The 27096-nt window shown below is 42.3% G+C and overlaps 1 protein-coding gene and 3 long non-coding RNA genes across 4 annotated transcripts in view; 3 read left to right on the forward strand and 1 right to left on the reverse strand.

Annotated features, from left to right (window-relative positions):
- LOC118173655 overlaps positions 1-25545 on the forward strand; it is a 30701-nt gene extending 5156 nt beyond the window's left edge. Inside the window, exons 2-6 of the long non-coding RNA XR_004754329.1 lie at positions 241-328; positions 1255-1683; positions 2040-2182; positions 6351-6595; positions 24619-25545. This is a non-coding gene — a long non-coding RNA (uncharacterized LOC118173655). The remainder of the gene's footprint in view (positions 1-240; positions 329-1254; positions 1684-2039; positions 2183-6350; positions 6596-24618) is intronic.
- On the forward strand, positions 8208-24538 carry LOC118173656. Its single transcript, XR_004754330.1, has 4 exons — positions 8208-8285; positions 8386-9448; positions 12070-12156; positions 24053-24538. It is a non-coding gene; the product is annotated as an uncharacterized LOC118173656 (long non-coding RNA).
- LOC118173653 (neuropeptide Y receptor type 6-like) lies at positions 13135-18933 on the reverse strand. The gene is made up of 4 exons (XM_035338422.1): positions 18003-18933; positions 15686-15778; positions 15550-15584; positions 13135-14649 (listed from the first exon to the last, which is right to left on the reverse strand). Exon 4 carries the CDS (start codon positions 14456-14458, stop codon positions 13334-13336), a length of 1125 nt encoding a protein of 374 aa, XP_035194313.1. The 5' UTR covers positions 14459-14649; positions 15550-15584; positions 15686-15778; positions 18003-18933; the 3' UTR covers positions 13135-13333.
- LOC118173659 lies at positions 20777-21052 on the forward strand. Its single transcript, XR_004754335.1, has 2 exons — positions 20777-20948; positions 20983-21052. It is a non-coding gene; the product is annotated as an uncharacterized LOC118173659 (long non-coding RNA).
- Positions 25546-27096: the final 1551 nt, after the last annotated feature.

Consider the following 27096-nt stretch of genomic DNA (forward strand, 5'->3'; position numbering starts at 1 on the left):
TTTTCTTTTCCTGACTGATGCCTTCTGGTTTCTAAATGACCACAAATCAGCCATCTGGCATTGAAAATGTTTTTAGTATGAAAAATTAATCAGATACAATCTAAGCATAATATGACCTTGATTTTTCTCCAATGCAAAAAATAGTTGCACCCATAAGCTGCTGGGAGCAAATATGTCGATAAAGTAATTGCTACTCTTAACGTTTGTGTTGAATTGGTCCTTTTTTTTTCCCCCCTCCAGGAAAGCAAGCAATACTCCTAGCCGAAGGTCTGCTTTGTGCAGGCAGTTCCCGTGTTTTCTAACCCGCCCAGCCCAGCATGTACCTCAGGTATGACCAATGCAACCTGCTGCCTTGGCCAAACAGTAAAGGCTAATGATGATAGGTTGGGAGATAATAGTTTTATGGTGTGGACAAATAATTATTAGGCACTGAAACAATTCCATCAAGCACTGTGCTTGTGGCTGAGTTGAAACTTTAACCCTGGTCTCCAGAGATTAAAAAAAAAAAAAAAAAAAAAAAACAAAATGTCAATAAAATAAAAGGGTGAGACAGGGACAGAGTCTTGGCTATTTTTCTTCTTTTCAAAACTGAGCAAAGAAGAAAAAGGATTGTTTCATAAATCCAGGCTCTGCATATTTACACAGAGGCTCCCAGGAGAAAATACACGCAGCCACTGCAGATTGACTAGCAGAGTGGTGAGTGTGGCAGCTCCAGCAGCTCATGCTCGATGCTCTGCAGGCTTGGATTGTTTCAGGTTTTTGTCTAAATGTGGCTGCATAAACTCCTCGATAACAGGGTGCCTGAAGACACTGTATTTTATAGTAGTGTCAGTGTAAGGTGTGGTAAATGGGCAAACTCAGAGGTGTGGGTTGCAGTGCTCCCAGTATCACGCATACCGCTGGTCCTCCAGGCTGCCCCGAGGACCATGGGCTGCTGCTCCATGGGAATCAAAGCAGAGCAAGCAGACCTGGGCAGGTGTCTAGAGCTGAGCTTGTCCTGGCCTTTCATTATTGGTGAAACGAGGCGGTTGTCCTGAAAATGCCCATTCCTTGTGACGTTCAAAATTTTTGGAAGTATTCCAATAGCAAAATAATTCATAGGAAAAGTTGTATGCTGTGTTGGTTTCCCCCAAGAAGGATCAAGATCTAGTTTTTTAACAATGGTATTGCTGTAATTGCATCTTATGACAATTTTGACAGTAATGTATTTTTGCTGTTTTTCTCTCTTTTTTTTTTTTTTTCTTTATTCTCCAGAGGATCTGAAGACGTTTAACTAGACTTGGAAGTAGACTGTGTAATGGAGCGTGAAAAAACGTTTTAGTCTGACCATGTGCTCTATAATATCAGATCAATCAGCCATCTGGCTTGGGAAAATGGAATCATCTTGATTACCGAAGTGTGCGGATCCCTCTGGGAGCTGCAGTTAGCTGCTGAGCGTCTCTGAAGAGTGCCCTGCTCTCCTCGCGTGTCTTTCACAGCAGCTTGCTGACAAGTCTCGACACAAGACAGACACAAATCAATAGCATGTTTTTAAATGTTAGTGAGATGGAATTTCAGGGAGCCTTCATGTTAATGTCATTTGGCACTTACACGGAGTAAACAGCAGACGAGGAAAAGCAGACTTGAATTTGGCTCCGAGAGAGTGATGTGAGTCCAGGCCCAGCACCTATTTAACTCCCTGAGGTTGCTTACGTCCCTGTCATGATCAGTGCATCAGCTGTGGGTATTGCTGCTCCTGGGACTAACTCCTTCTGTACGCTTGACAAATTATAACTTCTGGAGGCCTCAGCATGCCAGAAGCACAGGCTATCGCAATCTGAAGTTCTTCATAATGTACACCTGAAAGCTTGAGTGTGTTCTGTGCGAGTTGTTTAATCTGTCCAGACTGTGAACTCCGGCTGAACTACCTAAATCGGAGACTGGCGGTGGGAACGCAGCACCTTTTTCATTCTGGTTTCAAGTCACTCTTTACTAAGTGTAGCACTTGGTTGTTGTTGTATCCCAAAGTTGACACCAGTTTTTCCTCTTGTGTGTCTCAGGTGTGCTGCGGAAAGCAGGTGGCCTGTGCTTGAGCAGGAAAACTGCTGGGCTCCAGCGTCGGATTTGTTGTGCAGGTGCAGTTGGTTTACAGCACATGTGGTCAGCCTGACCCTTCCCGGGAAAGATCTGAGCATCACCACTGGTAAGTGCAGACAGATGGATAAAATCTCAATTCTACGTAGACAAAAGTCCTGGGAAGGCAAAGGATGAGTCTGCTGAAACCTTGGGTATTTGGTAGCCCAAGACTTGGGGGTTATTTGCAGAATCACATTTTGGTGGTAAAATCCCTTGACTTTCTTAATGGTGCCAAAGTCTAGCATTTGATTTCCATTGCTTTGTAGCTGTTATTTTTTTTAATTAAAAAATGACCAAAGTGAATGGAAACAACTTGTTTGACCTAGAGACTTCAGCTGCTGAAAGTCCCGAAATGTTGCCCTGATCGGTAAACGTGAATTATGGGTTGTTAAGTCCTGGTTCTGGGCAGTTGCATCATGTAGGTGTTCTTGCCAAATATTGTGAGAAGTTTCATCTTTGCTCTTTCCCAGCAAGGGAGTGGTGGAGAGGAGGAGGCGGCAGAGGGAAACTGAGAATCCAGGCAGAGCAAGTGGAGCTCTATAAGGCTGTCTGCCCTGGTGGAACTAAAAGTGGCCATGAGGTGATGAGTTTTAAGGTGAAGAGCTTTAAAACAGGAGTGATCCATTACCTACGTGTATTTCAGGAACTCAGCCTGGGTAAAACCTTTCTCTATCCCTAACAGTCCCAGATAATGACCTGTTTCCTACCTTTGATCCTACAAGCAAGTAGTTCGATTATGGTGTACTCAGTGCACTGGTGAGTGCTACCTAGGACAGATTTCTGTCTTCCCTATGGCTGAGGGGGTCTAAGGTGGTTGGTTGCTGTATGAAGGAAATAACCTCTGCATCTGTCATCCCACCTGTGAATACTTGGCCTTTCAGGGCTTTTATACTGGGACTGTAAAGTGTTTTTGCAGGAGGAGGGCTGCTGAGATGTTAAAACTAGTCAGTATATTAATCTAAATGCTGAACAGTAAAAGGGATATTTTCATACAGCCCTAATCATCTGCTTTGAAATGAGTGTTCTGTCCACCAAAAATCCTCAGAAGTCTATTAACTAGAAGTTCAGCAATTTATGTAGAAATTAATGTGTTTAGGTAGGCTGTTGTTTTATTTTTAGTGCTACCTAAAGCTGACACTGGTATGTGGGTGACTTTGGTTGTGGGGGACTCATGAGCACTGGGTTTTCCACCAGCTTTGCCAGCTGGGAGGATGATGCCAGCAGAGGATGTCATGCAACTAATGATGAGAAAAAAGTAGATGAGCAAATAAATCCTGCAGCTCTGGCATAACTTGTGGAGGAAATGTGGAGACTGCCATAAATATCAGCCTGGGACCACCGGGAGGGCAGGTGAGGTTGTGTTCAGGGGGCACATTCCCTGAGCTCCTTTTCCACGTGAGATTCATTCTAAGCCATCCGTGGTTCAGAAACAACCCAGGCACGTCAGCCACGGTTTCTGATAAGCAGGTACTGCCTGTCCTGGGGCGCAGCCTGCAGGAGCGATGCGATGGTGTCTGGATGAATTGCCAGGAAAAGGCTTTGATGCGTCCTTGACATTTTCGTGCCCAAGGTCAGCCTGCTCACCCGGACAGGAGGTGTGGGGGAAACCTCTCCCGCTGTCCTTATGGTGGCTGTTTGCTCGGGTGCTGTCACGCCCGTGCTGCTGGCCAGGCGATGCAGGCTGCTGCTGCCTCCAGGACCTGTCCCTGTCTGGCCAGCACTCATGCTGTGCTGCATACCCTCTGCCCGGCACTGCTGCGAGGATGCTCCTGCCTCTCTGCAGCCCTGCTCTTCTCCAGCCCCTCTCCAGCTGCATTTTAACACCAGCCCCACCTGCCTTTTCTCCACCCCAGTTCATGCTGCAGAATTTTCTGAGAAAGCCAAAAGCTCCTCTGGGGAGCCCATTCTGGCTACCTGGCTGAAGGTACGTGGTAGAGAGATAGGAAAAAAGACCAGAAGACCTTCCTTAGATGATGAGAATCCAGAGGTTCTGTGATTTACTGGCATCTGTGTTTGGTATTAGATACATATGAAGGATGGCTGTCAAATCTGATCTTAAGGAATGCGTGTCAACCTTTTATACTGACTTTATTTGTTTTACCTTTAAAGCAATCGAGCTGCTCCCTGAGGCAGGTATTGCTGTGTGCCACCTTTAGCACAATCAGATTAGCATTGTGTTTGCTCTAAAAGCTGAAGCCTCGGTGCAGCGCCCAAGCGAGCGCTCAGCGTTGAAATGAGATTGTCTGCACAGAGCTCACCGCCCGACCCCTGTTCCCTCGCCCGGCCTTTGAGAGGAGTGTGCTCTCCATATGGTGCTCCTGCTATGCCTGCACTATTTCTAGCTTCAAACGTTGCAATTGGAATGGACAGATATAAAAATAAGGCTTTGATCCTGCCGAGATATCTGCTGACCATGCCGTGGATCTTTTTTGCTGGTAGTCCAACCAGCATTGTGCCACGCACCCTTCAGATTAGCCCAGCTAATAATAATAATAATATTATTATGCAGCTACGTGCACCGTGCTCTTCCTTACCTATTCCAAAGACCTACTTTTACCTGCTCTGCTTTCTTTCCAGCTCTTCTCACAAACCCGTGTGCCTGGATTTGTATGTGCTTTGAATCTGATGATGCTTCTCCAGCTGGAAAGAAAGCAAACCCATACTCCAGGCAATGAAATGAGTCTTTCACTTCTTGAAGTGCCAGCTAAAGCCTGGGCAGGGATGCTTGAGGTTTTTGATCTTCTTCCATGTTGCTGTTGAGTTTGGCTTGTTCCAGCCCTGCTACCAGGCTGCTCTCTGCTCTTATGCTTTTGGCATTTTAGCCAGTTCGATCCAAGTGGCTTCTGAAACTTAGGTTTTGGCACCAATTGCAGAATCCAGGCACAGGAATTTTCTCCCATAGCTTAGCAGTAGTAGTTGATGTTTTTCCCAGACTCCCCACTAACTAAGGGCAGATCAAAAATATGATAAAATTAGCTAAACAGATGGAGAACGTTTATTTTCCTTGGATGTTATGGAAAGGAATTACAGCTCTTCAGCCTTTTTTTCTGTTGTGTTTTAATTAGGTAAATTTACAATTATGCTTCAGAAAAAGAATAATTATACTCTTACTGAGTTTGGGGAGTTAGATGAGATAATCTCAAGAGGTCCCTTCCCATCCTCAGTGATTCTGTGATCCTGCATGTTTTGAAAGCCTTCTTAAACTAGCAGTTGATTTTTTTTCATTTTTTCCAAGAACACAAGTAGCTATTATTTCTTAGCAATAGAGGTACTGTGACTCTTGATTATCTTAATTTGACAGTTCATAATTTTTCGTTGTTCATAATCTTTTTGCTATTTTCAAATGCTTTTTGTATAGCTGCTGCAGATTCCCTCAATGCAGAAACATACTGGTTTATTATTATTATTATTATTTAATACTTACCCCACTAAGCCTTTTCCCAAAACTTGAGCACCCCTAGAATCTTAGCATGTTGTAATTCATCATTTTGGAATGAGGCAAGGACCCAAATCTGCATGAGAAAAAGCTAACCAACTCTGTAAATGGATTAGTCGGCAAAGTAAATGATACAACAACAAAAAAAGACATTTCACTTTGAAATACTTGATTTGTTCTGTATGCCAATGAAAAAAAGACTTGAAGTTTAACAGGATGCTCAGGCCTACACGATTCTTGGTGTTTTCTTGTATAATGCCCTCAGTATCTCCATGCTTCTTCTGTTTGCATGGTGGGGATGGGAAAGAAAGAATCTTTTTGTTACCGTTCATCAAAGGCTTCCAGTGCTGCTTTTTTTTTCTTTATTCAGTGTCAGAGCCTGGTTTTCCTGGAACATCAAGCAGTAATTATCTCCCTGTGTTTGATGACCTTTCAGTCAACTCAGATTTTGCTTTTAGATTCAATATTAATTCTGTGGCCAACTTTTTAGGGGTCCGACTTAGTCTTTAACTGGAAGCCTTGTGTCCCCACTCAGTGCAGGACATCAGATATTTCAACCGCAGTACAGACAGAGGTGTAATGTGCCCGTGGTTTTGTGTGCACAACTAAACACAGGCCAAGTTTTAGATGGTTTTACCTAATAAAGAGTCCTTGAAAATATGGTTATAACTTGGTGTGCTTCATTTTGGGGGTTTTCTGCTTGACAAGGGTGGTTGGCAGGAGCTTCTGAACTGCTCAAAGATTATGGATGCCTCTGGAGAATGCTGTCTTAGAATAATGTTTACGGTCACTAACCCAGATTTCGGCATTCAGAGCTGCTGGAGTGTGACACATTCCATGATTCCTCCCTGCCCGGCTGGTGAAAGCACTTCTCCACTCCGGAGCGAGCCCCGAGACCCAGCACTTCCCTCAAACAAAGAGCTGGAGACAGACGGCGCCTGCAGGACTCATCCTAATGGGAGCCAGTTTCGGGAGAAAGCCTAGGCTGTGATTTCGAGATCTTTGGTGTTGGTTTAAATGAGCTCTGCGAGTCCCAGGGAGGAGGTATGTAAGCCTGATTCCCAAGCAGCACGGCACATTTGGTGGGAGTGACAACTTGACCTGCTCGCACTGTCAGAAAGATCTCTGAATAATAAGCTGGAAGTAATAAGGCACTTCAAGCCATCTGAAATGCAAAAATGTAAATGTGTACTGGATGGGATATCAGGCCTGCTGACAGCCTTGCCAGCTTGACTCATAGGAGCTACTCTGTACAAACAGTGGGGTATCAGGCCTGGGTACCTTCAAAGGGACTGTTGGACTAATTAATCTCCCAAAGCTTTGTCCTGTGGGTGTGGTGAGGTCCCTCTGACCTTCACGTTGAAATTCCTGAAAAGAAAATAAATCTGGAGCCCCCCCCCCGGTGCAAATGCCAAGTACACGTCCTGCTGCAAAGCCTGTGCTCAGGGCTATTCTCTGGGGAGCCCAGGGCCTCGGGCTCCTGTGTGCTCTTTGCAATATGCTCACACACAGTCATGGCGTGGTTCGTACCAGCAGTAGGGATGGTAAGTCTTGAGATGGCTTCCAGGCCCAGTTTAAAGCATGGGATTGGCTGTTACACCTATACCACCCAAATGATTTTAGCCCCCGAGTAGTCATTTTGTTGCCTGTTAACGGATCGGTCTGCCAGCCTGTATTGATGGTGATGGAGAGTGATACGAATGTGCAGGGGCAACCTGAGCAGCTGCAGCCTGGGCATCTGTGGAAGTGGAGGTGGTGCAGCAGGCAGCAGCGTGGTCTGTGCCTGAGAAGTCTGTGCCCCTCCAAGACCCCTCTGACACCTCCTTCCTTTGTGGAGATAAACCCTGCAACATTTCCAGTCTGAAACTGGAGCTGGCAGTCTCGTGTAAGCAATTCTATATAGTGGGACCCCAAACTTTGAGAACTTCTGACTGTAGCAGCTGTTCTTGGTTGGAAGAACTAATTCAAATTCCCAGTAGCTGCTATAGCCTGAGCATCTACATGAAGCAGCAAGTTTTCCTTGCTAGGTATGAGGGTGAAATGAATTCTGCATAGGGAATAGTTCCACGCAGGTGCCACTTCCATCACATTATGTAAATAGCCTGTGACTAATAGAGAAGCCTATAAAATGAAATAAAAGACATCAATCAGTGCATTTGCATGAAAACCCAGCTATATGCCAAAGGAACCTTGTTTAAAAGTGAGCAACGGTAGACAAGATAATTCTAAGGTTGTCATTGTGGAGCATTTTTAAGTGTGTTATTAGCATAGAATTGAAAGGACAGTGTTGTTCGACATCTGTGGAGTCTGAGGTTCCTCTGAGTGCATCTGCAGTCCATCTGACCTTTTGTTGTGAGGTTACTCAGAGCTTTGTTATAGATTAGCTCTACTGTGAGAATAACATTTTAAAATATTTCCTTGGCAGCAGGTTCATGCCTGAGCTTGCTCTTCCCTTTTTTGGTTTATGCTGTGTTTGGGTTAGTGTCTCTCTGATGCGGTTATTTTCTATATTCTATGAAACATTTTGGTACTGAGTCTAATAAATATTTCACACAAAATGGAGCTCGTATTGAGTTCTGCTGACAAACGCAACTGTTTCTGCTTGTCTGTCTTTCTCTATCAGAGCTTCTCTGGCACTTCTGAAGCTCCCTGAACTCTTCATTACCCGATCTTCTCCATACACCCACTAACAGCGCGTCCTGTCTCAGTTATACCATCTCTTTCTTGCTCTGATGTTAGTTTGGCTTTGTTGTGCCTACGTGAATGTAAAGGTTTTCAAAGGTTTTTGATGCATTTACAACAGTGTTAATTAAGGACATATATTTAATTTCCAGGATCTCAAATGCTGGGGCAAAACTTGTGTGTCATCTCTCCGAATCTCCTTGATACCCTTCTTGGGAGCTGGACAACCTGTGCTCTTGCTAGCCTGAAGCTATCATCTTCTGAACAGGTAGTGTTGAACTGAGCACATAATACTGTGTGTGTAACTTTTTAAGGGGTGGTGGTAATTTGTGTCCCTTATGAACCTTGCCATAATTTCAATTTCTACCTAGAATCTGGGTAAGATTTGGATGTTTGCAAGATGAAAAGGTTCTCTCTGTGAAAGTCAGCTTGGGTGTTATTCAGAACTTCACCTGTTGCATTACAGTTTAGTGTTTGTTTAAATCAGGATAAAATATTCCTGCCTTCCAACTGATGTAGCTGTGATGCAACTTTAAAAAATATAATGCAAGAAATAGAACCTGTGTACCATCTGTCACTTGTAGTGGACCAGGGTTTGGATAAAAAGATATATAGTTTTCAAGACTGGAATCTGTCCCAGTAACATGTGCTGTTGTTGCACCCTGGGAGTTTTTATCGTAAGTGGAAATAAATAGTGATAATGCAGGGAAATGTGGTGTGAAGATTTTGGCTTAAACAAGAAAAAGCAAAGTATTTTTTCCCATGTGTAGAGATCAATTCATTAAAACACAGTGGTAGAGGCCAGTTCTATAACAAATATGTACTAATTGGGCTGCAATACAGAACTCTGAAAAGTTCTCTCAGTATATGTTCTGCAGATAAAACTTCCTGATCTGCTGGGGAGAAACTTCTGCTCTGACAAATTGCAAACATTATTTAACGTATCAGTGAAATGCCTAGGAAAACGCTATTCCAAGCGCATTGGTCATATTTCAGTACAAATCGTAAGGTACCGTAGTGAAAAGTTGTTCTGCCCTTGAGGCATGAATTCCTTTGAAACCTCCCAGGTTTATGACTCTGTCCTTCAGCAAAATGGCTCTCAGCACCATGAGCCCTGAGAATGCTGTTTACGTGTTTGCATCATTTTTAGCTAAGCATTTATAGCACTAAGAATTTAAAGTGCTTTTAAGTCTTTTTCTCCTCTGGAAACAGCAAGTGTACCTCATTTTTCACTGATCTCTGTTTATATAATAAGTGAACATATGAAATGCTAAAGCAGTTTCCAGAACTGTTTGCATAAGAACTGTTCTAGTAATATTATAAGCAATAATATTTACCAGCTGGGCAATGCAGCAGTTTTATACAGGGTAATATTTATTTGTCAGCAGACAGGAGGAATCAATGTATTTAAATAACACATCATTGGCACTGCATTCGTACATGTACATAATTACAATCAATAATCAACTGAGCTCTCTGTTCTACAGAATCATTTTCACAAGAAATGTCATTTTCCAAGTATCTATCTCTAGTTACATGTGCTTACAGTTAAACCAATCAACCATAAAATACAAATACGTGTAAGGATATATTTATTTACAAGGATGTTTGTAAATATATGGTTATGGTCTACTTGACCAAGCCACTTGAACAAAGCTCTGATGCAAGATTATTTTTTATTTTTTAAACAACATCACTGCTAAGAATTTCTTTGTACATTAGGAGAGCATTCTAGAGTTCAGGTACCCCCGTCTAGCTTCCCATATTCAATTCCATGTTTCTGTTCCCCCGAGGAAGCTCTCGGAGCTCTACTAGATTACACCAAGTAACAACATTCTGGTGAGCAAGATTGTTAAAATTGTATCGACTTGTTATACCAATAACATAAGGGAAAATATTTTTTTCAGCATTCCCTAACACCGGGCAACATTTTCCATTTTAATGTTGTGACTTGAGCCATTTTAAGTGTTTCATATTGCACAGTACACGTGTCACCGTCACATGTCACATTGGAGTCCATAACGCTTATGTATTAAAAATAAGTAACTCCTTTTTGTCCGATCCTATTCCTATGAAAGTCAGTTCACTCCTATTGATTTGTCTGGAAATTAGAAATCAGACGGCATTATCAAGTGAGTGGATGTAATAAGGGCACGTACAGCATGGAGGGTGACGTCTTAACGCAGTGATGGTACTCTGTTCATTTTGCTGTGAATTTCAAAAGTGCGGCACAAGAGATACTTGATAACTGAAAGCTCAGAACAGGCATGGAGTATCAGCACTTGAGTCAAATGACAGTGTAAGGAAGAAATGACAAGAAATCAAGGCACAAGTGTTATTATTCGCACTGGATTGTGAAGCAGGCTCGCTGCTCAGAGAGCTTCCACCTGGTAACGAAGAACCCTCTTATGCCGAGAATCAGTCTGGAAAAATTGATTGCTTAACTCCGATCAGGATGTCAGGAGTAGACAATTGGTGTCACAAAAAGAGAGAGTAGCCTTTTTTTTTTTCATTAACCGTTTCATGTCACAGAAATGTACTGCCTAAGCACTTACAGAGAGAGACAGTGAGGGGAAGCACTCCTGGCCTTGAGGTCCCAAGAGTTTCTGCTGCCCTTCTGACCATATAATTTAGAGTAGCATTTATCCCATGGCTGTATTTAAACCATTTTTGGGCCTGAAACTAAAACCAACTTTACTGTAAATCTAAGCAGACTTGGGCATGTCAGTGGGATGGCAGCACTGGTATGGGAGCCACCTAGGCCAAGTTCAGGCACGGGAATCTCAGCTGGGCCTCATTCAAACACTAAATCCAGTCTGAGCTGTTTGCCACAAGGAGAGCAGAGTGATCTTCACTTTCGTGTCAAATACTGATGAATTGGAGTATATAGCAAACGTCATGTGCTTGTGAATTATTTTAATCACGGGTCCTGAAGCTGTAAACAGTGCTCAAGTATGAGAAAAACTGTGGTAGATAGCAACTGGTGTCCCAAATTCAGAGCGAGCTGGCTGGTAACCCAGCTTCTAGCAGCTGTGTTGCCATAATTTGTTGCAGCGCTCTGTTCAGCGAGCGATCTGACTGTATCAGATGGCTTTCTGTAGGGCACTGGAGTCTCCGAGAGAAGTTAAATTCCTGAATCACATTTGCTCTCAGTTAAGCAAGTGGAACAGAGGTAATTACTTTACCCTGGAGTCCCACCCTGTACAGCAGGGAACAAACTCCATCACATCCCCGTCACCAGGAGCATGCAGCAGGCACGCTGTTTGTGCACGGTGTGTCAGCAGCGGTGCTGACTGCAAGGCACTGCCTGCTGCTTGCTCAAACGCCTGTTGTGCTGGGCAAGCAGATGGTGGGCATCAGCAGTAAAGGCAGCCCAGTGATTTAACTGACTGAGGGCTGGAGTTAATGGAAATAATTAATACTAAGATACGCTCAGTAGTTGTGTTGTTATTATCACCAGGTCTGTAGCTGTCTCCCGGTTTTCTTTCTGTGATGCAGAAGGCAGGTGTTTAAGCACTATATTAATGCACTCTACTACACAGGCATTATATTTAATCTGATTAAAAAAAGCATGCTATTTTATGCCAAAACTAATTCATATCTGTCACTCAAATACTTATTACCATGTCACTAATTCCTCCATTCTCACTCTTGTGAGTACCACTGGCTTTGGACGTCAGTGGGATCAGGCCCTAACAGGTTTCAACGAGGTCTTCTTGCTCAGCAGGAATCAGGAAGCACTTGAGAATCCAGCATTTTTGTAAGAGCTTGTGAGGCTCTTCTCACAGCTCCTCTGATGAGTACTGTGATGCTGACAGCTTGCACTAATGTTGTAGAAACAGAACAAGAGAACTGTGACCTGACTGAATCTTTTAAGGACTCTGTGAATACAGAAAAGGCTGGTTCCTATCCAAGGGAATTCTGTATCCTTAAGGTAAGTTTCATTGTAGCTGAAACATCAAGGAGCTGCTTATAATTTGAAGATTAATACTTTTTGCTTAAGTAAATTTTTCATTTTATGGAATAAATTGCAAGGAATTTTATGTACAAATATTAAAACAAGGCTTTTTTTTAAACTCAAAAGAAAAAAGGGCCTTAGCAATGCAGACAATTACACTTATATAACTTGGACAAGAGAAAGCAAGTTGACTTCTAAGATATTTGCTTAACTTTTATGACCAAACTGGAAAATGATTTTTAATATGTTTTACTTGGAGAGAAGTTGCATTCAGTACTACATCTTTGGGCTTCCATGCACTGCATTGCAAGAGAAGCTGTTTTCAAACATGGTCAAACAGAAACAACGGCATTTGCCTCAAGTGCGATCTCTTGCTAGTGCAGAGATGAGGGAAAAGATATTTTTGAAATTAAAGCACGAAACTAATTTTCTATTCAAAGAAAAACCCATAATCTGGAGAAGTAGCAGAAGCAAATGAGTTACTCTGAATTCATAGCATGTCTGTTTCATAATGGAGATTCTAAAAGGTCTGTTTTAAAGGCCGGTGATGATGATAACAGAGAAAGCAATGATCTCTTCTGGTGGTTTGGAGGAGAATACAATGCTTTTAGGAGAAACGCTAAGTACATATCTCATCTTGAACAGCTATCTGAGGTGAATTTGCTGAACATCAAATGGGGCCTGTATTAGTGCTCATTTAAAGAAAAAAATCCAACTCTAGCCTTTTCTCGCGTTAAAGTTCAATTTCTATCCTGAATTGGTGTTAAACCCAAGTAAACTGTGTGGTGGTGTTGAAATGAAGGTATTAGTGGAGGCTTAGGGATCATCATCAGTGGGTCTAAGGTAGCATGTCAGTGACCTGGAAATTGTGGATTACAAAGTAAGCTGTTAACACTGTTGATAATTCCTTATTATTGATCTTTAAGACTCATGGAAGTGCGGGCTTTTTTTTTTTTTTTTCCTTTGGCATTAATGCCATCATAAAGTACCTGTTAACAGTCTGCCCTTGGGAGCATAATCCCAGTTTTGCTGAACTAAATGGCAAAAACCACCTTTAACTCCAGGGGTAACAGGATCAAGACCTATAGAAAAAGGTCATCTGCAACAAAATACAAAATTTTGGGAACTGCTGCAGGATTATTTTAGATATCCACGGGGGGAGTATTTAGTTTCAGAGATCCCTTAGATACATCAGTGTGCAGATTTGAAAGGGCAATGTTTTCATATTCCTCTTGTGATGCTGAGCATCTGCAATGGTGAACTAATACTATCAGATCCTTCTGAAAATTCTTGTTGAGAAACCCATAAAAGATGGGGTTGATACACGTTGAGATCATGGCCACAAGGTGGCACAGTGTAAATGCCAGATTATGATTGCAGCTCATCAGTGCCTCATAGTTCCAGTCAAAAACAACATTGAATATATTGAGAGGCAACCAGCACGCTGCAAAGGTCACAACAATTGATATCAAGATCATATTAATCCTTTTGTTTTCACTCAGTCTGCTCTCATTCTCTCTCATCCTATCTATTTTACTGTGTCTCCTTCGGAGGCATACAAATATCTTGAGATAGCAGACAAAAATAAACCCCAGGGGGAAGCAGTACTGGAAAACCAGCAGGCTAGTGGTGAAAATCAGTCGTTCCGTAACAGAGGGCCAGACTTCGATGCACACAGCTTTGTTCTTATAGAAGTCACTATGGAAAGATAGATGCTTGAAGGGTTCATCAGTTAATTGGTGAAATATTAAAAAAGGAATGGATATTACAAGGGAAAGAACCCAGATGAAAAGAATTCCCCAGTAGGCATGTGAAATGTTAGGCTTCCAGCCACGTGGATTCACAATTAACTGATACCTCTCGACAGCAATCAGGACAAGTGAGAAAATGGAGACTGTGACAGATATACTTTGTATGAAGGAGCTTATTTTACACATAGCTTCCCCAAATATCCAGTAGTCCATTAAAGTATAGGCAACTGTGACGGGAATACACATGATGCAGATCAAGACATCTGATAAAGAGAGGTTGGCAATCAGAATGTTTGTAACATTTTGAACTTCTTTCTGTCTCTTTATTATAACAATCAGGCAAAGGTTTCCAAAAAGCCCCACTGTTGTAACCACTGTGTAGGCTGTAATAAGCAAGAATACCACAGGGAAGGAAGGTTGGCACGTATCAAAGTTAAAAAACTGGGAATAGCTGCTGTTTGAGATAGTCCTATTAGATAAAATCTCACTAGGATGCTGAACGGCTTTATCCATCATGAAGCATCTCCCAGAGTATGCCAAAACTTAGCCATGAAGATTTTGCATCTATGAGCATGTCCCTTCCCTTAAAACTCAGGTGTTTTGCTTGGAGCTTTCCAAGGCAGGGATTACCATGATTCTACCTTTGTGTTTGGTCTCCTTGAAGGTTTGAGCAAATCTGTTATAAATACTTACGGCATTGAAGAATTCTGGAGAAGAGAAAGAAAAAAAGGCAAGTGGTCTGGTATTAGTGGTTTTGTATAGACGGATGGATGGAGGTTGCTCCTTTCCTGAGGTTCTGTACTGACTATTACAGGACTAAAACAGACTGTGATGTATGAGAAACAGCAGTGATAGCTCTGTTTAAACTTGCAGGAATGTTTTCATACAAATCCTCTTTTACCAACTGGATAAATTTTGCTTTTCAAAGTAAAATATTTTAAGATCCGTCTCAGACAAAGATTTAGCAAGGTTTGAGGAATTCCACTGAGAACAGTCAGATGTTTTTTTTTATCAGGAAAAAAATGAAGAATTGGGACTTGCCATCACATTGCTAGCTTAGGCATCACGCTTACATTTTCTCTAAAACTACAAAGCGGTGTGAACTAACACACCAAATCCCTCTGGTTTAATCCAGAATGATGTGTGCTTGAGCTTATGTGATATTCCACACCTCTACAAATGACATCATCTTTTAAGTTTCTTGTTTTCCTTATGTATTCAAGGTAGCGTATCTTTTTCCTCAGCCTCGTCTGAGAAAAATGTAAACCAAACAAAGCTCACATTTTCGTTACATGCCCAATTATTGCCATACCTGTAGTTGCCAAAGATCGTCTTTTCCATTTCTCTACGCACTGTTCATTGTTGGACAAGTTTGACAAATGATAACCTCAACATTTTCTGTGGTTAAATGCAACATGTCCTCTAGAGACACAGAGCTGATTCTTCTTTCAGTTCTAGTATTAACAGATGTCAAGCAAAAATCTGATACAACACAATTCTGTTGTTATAAAACTAATAGCAATGGGAAGAAATATTTCCAGCAGAAAATCTTGATGGGTTTGAATTTATCATTGAATTAAAAAGTTTATCTGAAATCAAAGGCTCACCAGCTTTCTGGCTAGAAAGAGACCATGTTTCCAACCTGGGAAAGGAAAAAAGAAGGATATAAGAGTTACTTTTAAAATTTAAAGGTGGGTAAATATCCTCTATACATATACCTTTCAAAACTCAGCCGTAACTCACCATAATTCCGTTTTGAAGTAGGAGTTACTGGAGAGCTGGCAGGAAGGAGGTCATTCGTCACCCCTAGTCTTAAACACTGAAGCGTTGTGAGCCCTGTGGAGACAAGGGATGAAGGAGCAGAGGAATGCTAGAGCATGCAGAAAAGGAGGAAGGGATGGGTGGATGTTTTATTATTACTAGAAATAATGTTTCTATGTAGAAGATTCATCAGCCTTTTTACACAAATGATTGCCATTACTTAATCATGAGGGAATAAGAGCTATTTAGTGCCTTCTTCAAGATTAAATGCAAGTCCAAGGCTAAACTGGGAACTGAGATTTTACAACTGTTTGGTGTCCCTCAAAGAGTATTCCACATAAAAAATAGATCTTTTACTGATTTATCCTCATACTTCTGCTTGACATTACTTTGGGTTCTTCAGATTAGGATTAAAAACAACAACCACCACCACCAAACCTTTGTAGGATCTATTACCGCTGTCAATCTGATTAAAATATACTTTTATAGTATATTTTAGTGTAGTCATGTTGGACTGAGAAGTGGCTGTAGATTCGTGTGACCGTATGTGGTTGATGTTCTGAATATGACTCAGTTTGTAGTAGGGGGATAACATTAAGCCCTGAAGTCTTCCTAAATAACCCAGCTGGCCCTGTTACAGCTACAGTGAGGGAGCGGCATAGAAACTTTGTCAACCTTGCTGCAGGAGCTATTAATTCTATGGCTCAAATTGACTTTGTAAGGTCTTACAGGTGTCCTGAGTCTGGTAGGTGAGGAACATGAGCTGTGTGCCCTACTCCACGCACCAGCTTGCAAAAACTCCTCTTACTGAGTTCAAGCAATGTTGCAGGGTTTCTGAAGCTGGCGTGGTTGTACCCTGCAGACCCAGACGATGTGCCTGGGTGACAGCAGCTCCAGGCAGCACATTTCCTGCAATGTGCTGTCAGCTGCTTTTCCCTAGAGGAGCACTAATTGCCTGGCTGGATTTATCACATGGAAGGATGCACATGCTGGAAGGGCAAGGGGCCGGCCAGTGGTAAATGCTGCCCCCGTGAGCTTTGCTGCCGCTTCCAGAGGTGTAAGGGTCCCAAGTCAGGCTGCTTTGTCCCAGTGCAGAGCTTTCTCTTTGCACTGCCTGGGGTATTCACCTGGCTCCCCCGGACCTGGGACCTGCCCTTTAAGCAAAGATCAGGTGTTAGCAGGGGATCTGGCTTGGAAACACATACCCTCAAAGAAAGCTTTGCTCTTTGCTCTTCCTTGCTCTTTGTGCTAGCCAGAGAAGCTGTGGGGACTCAGAGGACATGAGGCTGAGCCAGGTTGGTAATATTTTATGCACTATTTGCTCTGCTGGTTATTTTTCCCTGGTTGCCCAACACAGTTTGATGGCGGGTGCTGCGTGTCCTCTCCCAAGAATTAGTTGAGGACAGTGGGGCTTCTTTGGCACATCCAACCAGCAAGGAAAAGTCCTCTACTGACCTGCTGGTCAGTTCACTCAGTTTTTTAGCCTGAGGCACACCAATCATCTACATTGCCAGGCTTTTCTTGGGGAAAAAAAAAAAAAAAAAAAAAGATTAATTTATTTTCTCTATTTGCTTTGTACTCTGAGTTAAGAAGTGGATGCTTTAGTTTGTGTCATTCTGAAAGGCAAATTAAACATTTCCTGTAACAATAAAGCAATTATATCTGTCTTGTTTAAACATCTGGAGTATTAACAGCATGAGAAAAGTTACAGTGCTACTCACTGCAGCATGTTAAACAGCTGTAATGCCTACTGGTATTTTTTTGAACAAATATTGGAGGAATCAGTGTCCCTGAACCACAACTCCAGCTGATGTCAGAAACGGATTGCAGTGTTTAATAAGGGAACTAATGTCTCTGCTACTTTCTTCAGTCCCTAATCCATGCATTTCAAAAGAGATTCTCTACCATAAATAGTGAGAGTTTAACAATGTGAGAAATGATAATCCACTTAGCCCAGTTCTTTCATTCCTCTAGATGCAGAAACATTACTAAAACATGCGTAAGCAAAATAAAGTTGAATGCATAGTCTAAAATAAAATAAGTTTCAAACAAGCTTTCTTTTCCTAAGTATTTTCTTACAGATGTTAAAAATGCATAGCTCCATCCCTTCACGCTGAGCAGTAAATGCTTTGCTTGCAGACATCATCTGCTCAGTAAGTCCCAAAGTATTGCACAGATAAAAGCTGAATGAAACTTTCCATTCAATTTTAAATAGAGGATGCACAGAATACAACAAGCCTTTAAAAATATATATTTCAGTAACTATTCTCTCGAGTTTATAGATTCTCTAACTTCTTACCTGATGAAAAATTCAAGTCATATCCACACTGTCTTTAACAAAATTTCTTTTCCCTTTTCGAGTTAATTACAAAGCCAGCAAACAGATTTCCTTTGTGTTTAAGAGGATCCAAAGCAGAGCCATCTGCTGCTAAAGCTCTACTTAAACTCTCCTTTCTTCTTTTTCTGAAACAAACCACAGTCCCACAATTTCCAACTGTGCTTGAATCCGCCAGGCTGCGGAAGGGCTGCTGAGGAATAAAACAAGCTCTGGAATCCAAGAAGAGGCAAACAGCACTGAGCAGGGAGGAGAAAAGCCCAGTAGTCATGGGGATGGTTTTTCCTCCACTGTGCTGCTCCCTCCGCCCTGTCAAACACCTTATCTTGCAATTTCATTTTCAATTATCTTATCTGCTCTGTAGTGCAAATGTTTTCCCTACAATGGATTTCATACATAAACATTTGCAGATGGCTTATTGCTTTTTTAACTGACAGATATGAAAATACAGTAAGCTTCTTAGAGCATGCACATCCTATTAATCTATTGCAATTAAGTTAGTCATATTTTTCACTCTAAATTCCTATTTTAAATTTTACTCCAGTTGTAAAAATCTTCCTGAAAAGCAAAGCCTGACACATTGCACTGAGACGTGTTGAAAAAGGGATTATTCTTCCTCTTTTTCCAGTAAAAGTCCATACTTTATATAGTCAGTTGTTCATAAACATTAGCGTTCAGCGTTTGCCTAGTAAATGTTGAGTGTGGATGTTTATGGAGCAGGAAATGAACCGGTCTTTCTTGGGACGTGGAATTTGGTGTATTGATTTTGCACTCTTCAATTCCTGCCTAGGTGCCCATAGCCCCCATTATCCCGGTCCCTTACGCTGACCTAGCCTGGGGCTCTCCAGAGCTAGGAAAAGTGGAGGCAATAGGAGATGGGCCAGAGTTTGTGTGGGGCAGATTTGGGGAAACTAGATGAGGATTCCCTGTTCGTTAGGGAATTCGAAACTTGCAGACAAACTGAGTACCAGAGTCTGTCTTACTGCTGCTGTTTTTTGGACAGAATGTTTTGAAGAGCAGCAGGATTTGGGGGTAAGCAAGACTGATGCTGTGCTTGGAGTGCAGGTTGGAACTCATGAGCTGAAAATGCTGTTGGTTGTGCTGTTGTATTTGTGGGAAATGGGGGTGTGGAGGGAGCCTCTGAGGTCAGCCAGATCGATCTCCTGCTCCCAGTATATTTCTATCTATTTGTGATGCATTTGCCTCACCTGTTTTGTAAACATCAGTGGTAATCCTAGTTTGTGTGTTCAAGTGCCAAACTTACTCTTAGACTTAACACCTCCCCCTAAAATTTCCTTCTCTTTGGGCTATTGCTTTTTATTCCAAGACTGGTCGATGAATTCTGAAATTTTAGCCAAACTGCTATGACTGGGCAATGTGAACCTACCCTTTTCAAAATATTTCTAGCACTTGCTGATTTTGCTTATGTAAAAAAAATATTATAAAGCTTTTCCAAAGTACTCTAGAGCTTCTGCTTCTGCTTGTAGAGTAACCCAGGAAGTGAATCAAGACCTAAAAACGGAACGTGCTGGATGAGCATCAGAACAGGCCATAAAAGTGCACTATCTGTTTATAAATGAAATAAGTCAAATTAAAAGATGTTCCGATTCTATTTATAAATTCCAAACAAAGATCGGATTGCTTATCTACATAGGCATCTGTTTCTAATATAATACTGTGTGCAGTCCTCCATCTGTGGAAGGATTGAAGTGTTTAACGTGTGATCCCATTTATTTTACAATCATGTCAATCTGCTACCTTCTGTGGACTTAATTTTATTGTAACCTGTTGTGAATTAGTTCACATCTGACATTGGAGGCTTACGGGTGTAGCTGCTCCTGCTCTGCTTGTGCTCGAGGTCAAAGGTAGATCTACTAACTGGAACCCAGGGCTGCGTGTGAAGGGACCCAGGTAGATTGTTTTCATCCAAACGCTGTACTGTCTATTTGCATAAAAGGTTAATGAATAGCAGAATGTTATTTACGTTACGTAAATTATTGTGTTATTTCTAAATTGCACAATAAAAATAATGGAAAGTATCCTTTATCTGTAGACATTGATAACTAACTGGAAGGCAGGACTGCAACTAGTGAGAAGCAACCTTTGTATGTAACTTGATAACAAAATATTAAAACTACATTGTGGATAAGACTGTGCCTGGCTTAGTAAAGCCCAGTCGAGTGTAAATTCAATGACTCTACCTGTGTGGGTTTTCAGTGGTTCAAGAACCCCTCTGTATTGTAGGAACTGGTAGGAGTTTGGATGTTTTCTGAGTTTTATTGGGGATTTCAGTTTGCAGTATTAGTTTGCAAAACAAACAAATGAACAAAAAAACCCTCTATAATAATCAGTGTACCGAGTCTCATTATACTGAATGTGAGTCATTATACTGATAATCACCTCATCAGATTTATTGCAGCTATATCATAATATTGAAATCGTAATTCCAATTGGAACATTTTTCCCAGCCGTTTCTTCTGTTACAGCTGGAGGCACGACCTCAGCTCGGGTGGATGTTCCCAGGGTAGTTTTAAGCCAGGTGGCAATTAACCATGCCAAGCATGGGGCCCTGGCACTGCCCTCTGAGCCAGCCAGCTCGTCGCTAACTGGGGTCCACGTATGCGAAGCCTCATCTTGGGTACAGTGAAGGCGTGCTGTCGCGATGGCATACACACCGCGGGCAGCGTGGAAGGTCAGGGTAAGTGATCAGAAGCCAGAAGAAACAGTATTTCCAGCCTTCAAATTGTAATTCTCTAGCGTAGAAGTCCCTTGAGGCAAAGCTTGCCTTTTCCTTTGGTGTTTACATGATTCCTTGCCCAGCAGGGGACTTTGCTGGTGGCCAACCACCCCAACCTTCTGCTTCTGATTAGTTTGTTTGGTCACCTCTCCTGTGTGGCAGTCTTTGTACCTGTTGCAGCCCCATTCTGGAGAAAGCTCCGTTTAGTACACATAAGGATGCCCACAATTTATCAGCTTTCTAGGTGAAAGAGTTCTTCAGGTTCTAATGTGCTATGTCAGAGGAAAAACCCAGTCCCCTAATGGTTTCCTGTTTCATGGGGAGATCGCCTGCCCATAAGATCTCATCAGCAAATTGATTTGACCAAACTAGTAACATCTGAAAATCAACTACGTTTTTACTGTATTTTTTTTTTCTATGCAATGATCACGCAGATAAAGAAGGATTGATATATACATGTCAGTTGAAACACTGATGCATAATAAGGAATTTTTTTCCTAATTGGAAAAAAATTGTCACAAAAAATCACTGAGGTTCACTATCTGGAGCTTAGGTTTCACTCTTTGTAGTGCGTAGTTCTGAAGACCAGCTTTACAATATCGTTGATTCTTCATTCTGGTCCTTACCTCTCAATTAGGTCGTGCCTAGAATGAAAAGTCAACTCTTTTAAAATCTGCTTTAACTTTAAATGAGTTACTTATAATAGCATATTCATTTTTACAATGATATCACGCCACGAACTTTCGGCTAATTTCTGGACCTTATTCAGTTGGCATACAATTGAGATGGAGATCGATGTACTTCTCTGGCTGTAAGGTTAGCATCTTTATTTTTTGGGTCAGCCAAGTCACTTTTCTATTTTCTTACTGAAAAGAGATAAGATATATGAGTAATTGTAAGAGGAGTGTGACTGCATTAATTTTTATTTTATAATAGTTTCCACTTTCCAAACCCTGATTCAATCCTTTGTAGCTTTCTAGAAGTTCTCTAGCTGATGTTTTCCAAGAATGATCTCTCCAAAGAACGGATTATTTGAATAGCTCACACATTGGAGGGCAATAGGATCATTTGTATCTGCTCCTTTCCGTTCTACAATCTTTTTATAACCACGCTGTGAGCATCAAATCCTGCCGTTCTGATGCCTTGAACTTTTTTACTGTCCTAATTGTTAATTAAGAAATACTTAAGTAATCAGAAGTTTTTTTTTCCCTCTTCGTCAGAGTCTGTTTAATTTTTCATGCATGTTTCAAGCTGTAATAACACACATTTTTTTCTGAATTGAGAATATGAATTCTAGATCGCTACATTGGGTCTAGCAAGCCTTCCTTTTTATACATCTCATTTTAAAATTTCTTGAGCAGCATGGATATCTTACAGCTGGTTTCAGGCAGGTACATACTGAACTTCATGGCATAACTCCTGGTGCTGTTTTCAAACAAAGCTAAATGTCAGTCATGCAAAAGAAAGACAAAAAAGTGCCCTAGAGAGATTCTCTGGAACAGGAAATAGATGGGGGCTAGGAATAGCTAAGGGAAAAAAAAGCTACTAGAGTTGAATTTTACCTGAAAGTACATAAAACACACAAAGATTTGCAGGTTGAAAAGATCAGAGCATGGACAATATTGCTGCTGGCTCCAGGATTTATTCTTCCTTAGGCAAAACTTATGATCCTGGTGTATCTTAGTGCAGGATAGTGCAAGATCTACCCTTTCACATCTGCCTCAGCGTTGCCAGACTCTTTGATCCTTGACATGTTTTTCTGACTTTTCAGACTGTCTTTTCCTGTCTTACTTTCATCCCATCACTCCAAATTATGACCAGCTCTTATATAAACTTTTAGGAAGGAGAAGAAAGGAAATCATCAATTATGACAGACGAGTGGAAAGATGAAAGAGGAAAAGAGAAATTGAGCTTCAGAGAAAAGAGGAGAGGGAGGGCAGGATTTAAGGGAAAATGGTAATTTAAGTCCAAAGAAGAGGATGCAAATTGGATTATCTGATGACTTTCCCCTTCACCCTTCACAAAGATGTGTTTCTCTCTTTCAGCACAGTCCCCTTACAAGGCACTCAGGGAAGATTTTGTTCAGTAAGGTAAACTTTTGATAGTGCTTACTGAATAAATGGTTCCTGTGGGGTATTCTACAGATACCTTTTTATCTGTAGAATATCTTATTTTGCAGTAAGCAAATAAAGGAGAGGGGTAAAGTGTTTTATTCCCCATCTGAATTTGCACAGCATGGAAATTTTTATCCCAAGGAGTGTCCTATTCAAACTTTAGATCGGTAAAAGTGTCTAGTTCCCTCTCAGTGCATTTTAATCACTCTTTTCAATGCAAACCCTGTCCCATCCAGTGGTAATTCACGCTAGTCTCACAAGTAAGATCACGGATTTAAATTTTCTGCAAATTAAGCTGCAAACAGCAGAACAGTATGAAAGATAAGTATTTTGCCTTAAAACAAACAAACAAAAAACAATAGCTCTCTCAAAGAAGGTTTTCTCTCTTTTAAGTTCTTCACACTCATAGCTTAAGCAAGGGCCAGGATGGGGAAGTTGCTGTTGCTGCTGCATGTTTTGTCAAAAATTTATTCCTATTAACTGCAAAAGTACTCTCTGCCTGGGGTGTTGATTTGGTGGGAGTGAAACTTCTAAGAGTCTTTTATAATACCTCTTTGATATGATTAAATTAAAAATCCTTGTCAGAATATGTGTAGGTCTCCAAGTGATCTGGAAATTATGGTTGAGTCCCTTCTATTCCTGACCATTTCGGCCTATACACGTTTAGAAAAATTTGGGATGAAATCTGTATAGCAGCTTGTATTAAAATAATACAGTCTTCAAAGAGCATAATGTCAACGCAGAACTCATTCTGCAAACAGCCTGCATGAAGGAATCCTGTACGTTTCAATATGCATTCTGTCTGCTGGAAGGTAAAACTAAACCTACATCTAGAGGATTGCACTACGTTACAAAAACCTGCATATTTAAATTCATTTTTAAAAAAATCCCATTGTTACACTTAAATTGTTCTAACAAACAAATCAACAACACATGTTGATGATGGAAGCCAACAGCACTGATAAAAACAAGATTAAAGGGTTTGAAACAAAGTAAAAGACAATTTGTTTCTATACAAGCTGTTAAATAATCAGAATGTTTAGAATTTAAGAGTTGCTTTTCTGTCTTAGAAATTTGGACCCATTAAACAGCGTCACAGAAGGATATGTCTTCAGTGATAAAAGATGCCATAATGATGTCCTTAATGATGTATTTTGTATCAGCTTTTACTGAAAATATATAGTAAGGTAGGAAGCTCAGTGCCTGAAATGAACTCTTAAATTCCTGTTTTATGATCTCTTAAGCAGTGATGCCCTCCTGTGGATCTCGGTAGTATGCTTTCTACTGGAATAAATGGAATGCTTTATGCCTGAAAACGATATATATATTTTTCTTCCTTCTAATATTTGAATACTAACTAAAATATCCCATGAGGACATTTAACACACTGCTTTATTTGACGAGTGATTCTTGTTTGAGAAATGCATTTTCTTTAGGTGGTGCTGCAGGTGGAGCATTAGCCTACGTTAGAAATGAACTACATACACAATGTGTTTTTATTCTGTAGGTTGCTATCAGCATTGAAGCGATTTAATGCTGCAACTGCCTGTGAGGAGAAGAAGAGCATGTATTTGTTTTTAGCAGTGTTTGCCTAAGAACTTCTAAATACATAATATGATATTACGTATTTAAATATGTAGTTAAAAACAAACAAAAGGTAGGGAAACTGCTGTAGCTGCAGGAGTGTTGTCTGGTTTAGACCGGGAATGTCTCACATGCACAGCATGAGACTCATTTTTTGGTTCTGTGCCTCCTGCATAGGTGCTGTGTATCACACATTTTCAGTGGCTCACAGCAACTAGATGGAAAAGTCTCATTTCAGGAGCAAGTAGGGGCACGTAGTTCATAGGAATGGGTCCTACCCATTAAGGCTTTCTGTAGTATCAGAGGAGACACTTCTGTCTGCAGGAGATGGGTCTGTATATTTTAAAGGTGTTCTTCACTTGTTCCTTTTCATAGATCAACCAGTGAGAAGTGCAAATGAAGAGGAAACATTGGGTTATATTTGAATGTGGTCAGCTACTGATTTTCCCTAGTGATTTGTTCACGTCTTAAAAACCCTCATTTCCTCCTCCTGATGACAGAAGCAGGGACTTCTTTCTTTGATCTCTTGGCATACCTGTCCCTCTTGTATCAGGGAGAAAAGTGAGCCATACCAAAACGTTCTTTTTGGTGTCCATGGAGGCCTTAATTAGCTCTTCTTAATTTTTCTTCCTTTTTGCTGTCAATTATTAACAGTCTATAGAACTCTCATGGGTTATTTTCTACATGAAATAGACATTATTTTAGCTTGGGAAGGGCTACACAGTTTTTGTGATACGGAGCAGACAAAATACATTTCTGTATTTCCTGTAATTGTGTGGAACTTTTACACAGCCTCTAGGAAACTTTTTTTTTTTTTTTTTTTTTTTTTAAACAGAGTAGGGTATGGCTATTTTTAAACCACAAATATTTCAGTGATTCTATGGGCCTATTCTCTTTTCTAAACTAGCTACAGTGATTGTGTCTGTTCATGCATTGAGATAAATGGATCTAAACACATGATGTCTTTCCCTGTGAGTGGCAGTCAAACACGGAGATTTAATAGTCCTGTCATGTTAATGTTACTCTTAAAAGACTTGGCTATAGCAGAAAACCACAATTTAATAAAAATTGGATTACTGTATTGCAAATATTAATTGAACTGGTTGATGATAATCATGGCCTTTAACTTTAAAGACCAAAAGCTTGGCTTGCTGACAGAAATGAGGCCAGAATTTTCCTGTCAGGGTTAACCTCAGGAGCAGACGCCATCTGACAGGGAATAAGGAAGAATCACACTTCGTGCTGAAAATTTCAGCCTCTCTGGCCTTCATTTGGGGCTGTAATTAACTCAGCCTTCCACCACAGTCAGTGCTGTGCTGGTATCTGAGTCTCCAAGCGTGCGTTTGCACAGCAGCTGATCGGAATCGGGGATGCTGCAGTTCTGCTGCTTCCCTCGTGCCAACGCTGTCAGTCAGGGGATCGAGCAAGATAACTGAGGCACTACAGCGTGTTCCCAGGCTGTACTGCAGGGAAGGCTGGTTCTACCCTCTGTAATGTGTCTGACGGGGATCCAGGGGCTGAACTTGCTGGAAAGAAGTCAGATTCTCAGCATTGACTGACCCAGTCCCCGAGATTTCTGGTTCACAGAAAACCCCTCTGGCTTTCCCATCTGTGCCCGGGGAAGGGAAGGTAAGGAAAGGTGGGTGACCGGCCTGCCCAGCCGCCACAACGGGACTTGCTCGCTGGTGGCCAGGCTCAGCCGCGGTTTCTCTCTTGGGCAGCTTGTGATCGGCCTCAGAGGGTGGTCACAACAGCGTGGTTGTGAGCGTTGATGCCAGCGGTCTTGGGGGCTGTAGAGAACGAGACAGCACTGCCGGGCTTTTGAATGCCAAGAACTGGGGCATAAAGCAGGTATGATACGGGGGCTCCAAGGAAAACTCTTGCTGCCTGAAAGAGTGGGAAGGAGAAAAGGGGCACGGGAGAGGGAAGAAGGAACAAACACCGGCTGGAGGCCGGGAGCCGGACTAATGAGAACGGGAGAAAGAAACCAAAGCGAGGCGGGCAGGGCCGGGCCGGTGCTGAGGTAACCCCGGCCCCGCTGCCGCCCCCCCCCCCTCCGGCCCCGCCTTTCAAACGCTCCCGCCCGCGGGGGCGGGGCCGCCGGGGAGAAAGCGCGCGCCGGGCAGGAGGGAGCCCATTGGCCGCCCGCCGCCGGGCTGACGCAGTGGCGCAGCGCGGGCCTGCCCCGCCCCCTCCCCCTCCCATTCCCTCCCCCTGAGCGAGGCGCGCGAAGAGCGCCCGGCGCCGCCGGCCGTTACGGGGCAACCTTATTGGCTGCCCGCCACGTCCTTCAGCGGCAAGCCCCGCCCCTTCTGCCGCCGCGCGGCGGAGGTCGCGCCCTGCGGTTCGCCGTTACGCCCGTCAATCGGGACCTTAGTCCCGCCCCCGGAGGCGAATCGCGGGCGGCCTCCCCGGCTCCGCGTTCCGATTGGCCGCGGCGGCGCAGAGGGGGCGTGTCCCAGCGGCGGGCGGGCGGGCGGGGCTCCCGGCGTCCCCTTTGTGTGGGCACCAGTCGCCGGGCGAGCTCCCGAGGAGCAGCCGCCGCCATTTTGTGCGTGCCCGAGCCCGTCCCCGTCCCTCGTCCTCCCCCCCCGGCGCTGCGGGAGCGGCGGCAGCAGCCGGG

The sequence above is a fragment of the Oxyura jamaicensis genome, chromosome 13, assembly GCF_011077185.1.
Source record: "Oxyura jamaicensis isolate SHBP4307 breed ruddy duck chromosome 13, BPBGC_Ojam_1.0, whole genome shotgun sequence".
In the NCBI taxonomy this organism is placed as follows: Eukaryota; Metazoa; Chordata; class Aves; order Anseriformes; family Anatidae; genus Oxyura; species Oxyura jamaicensis.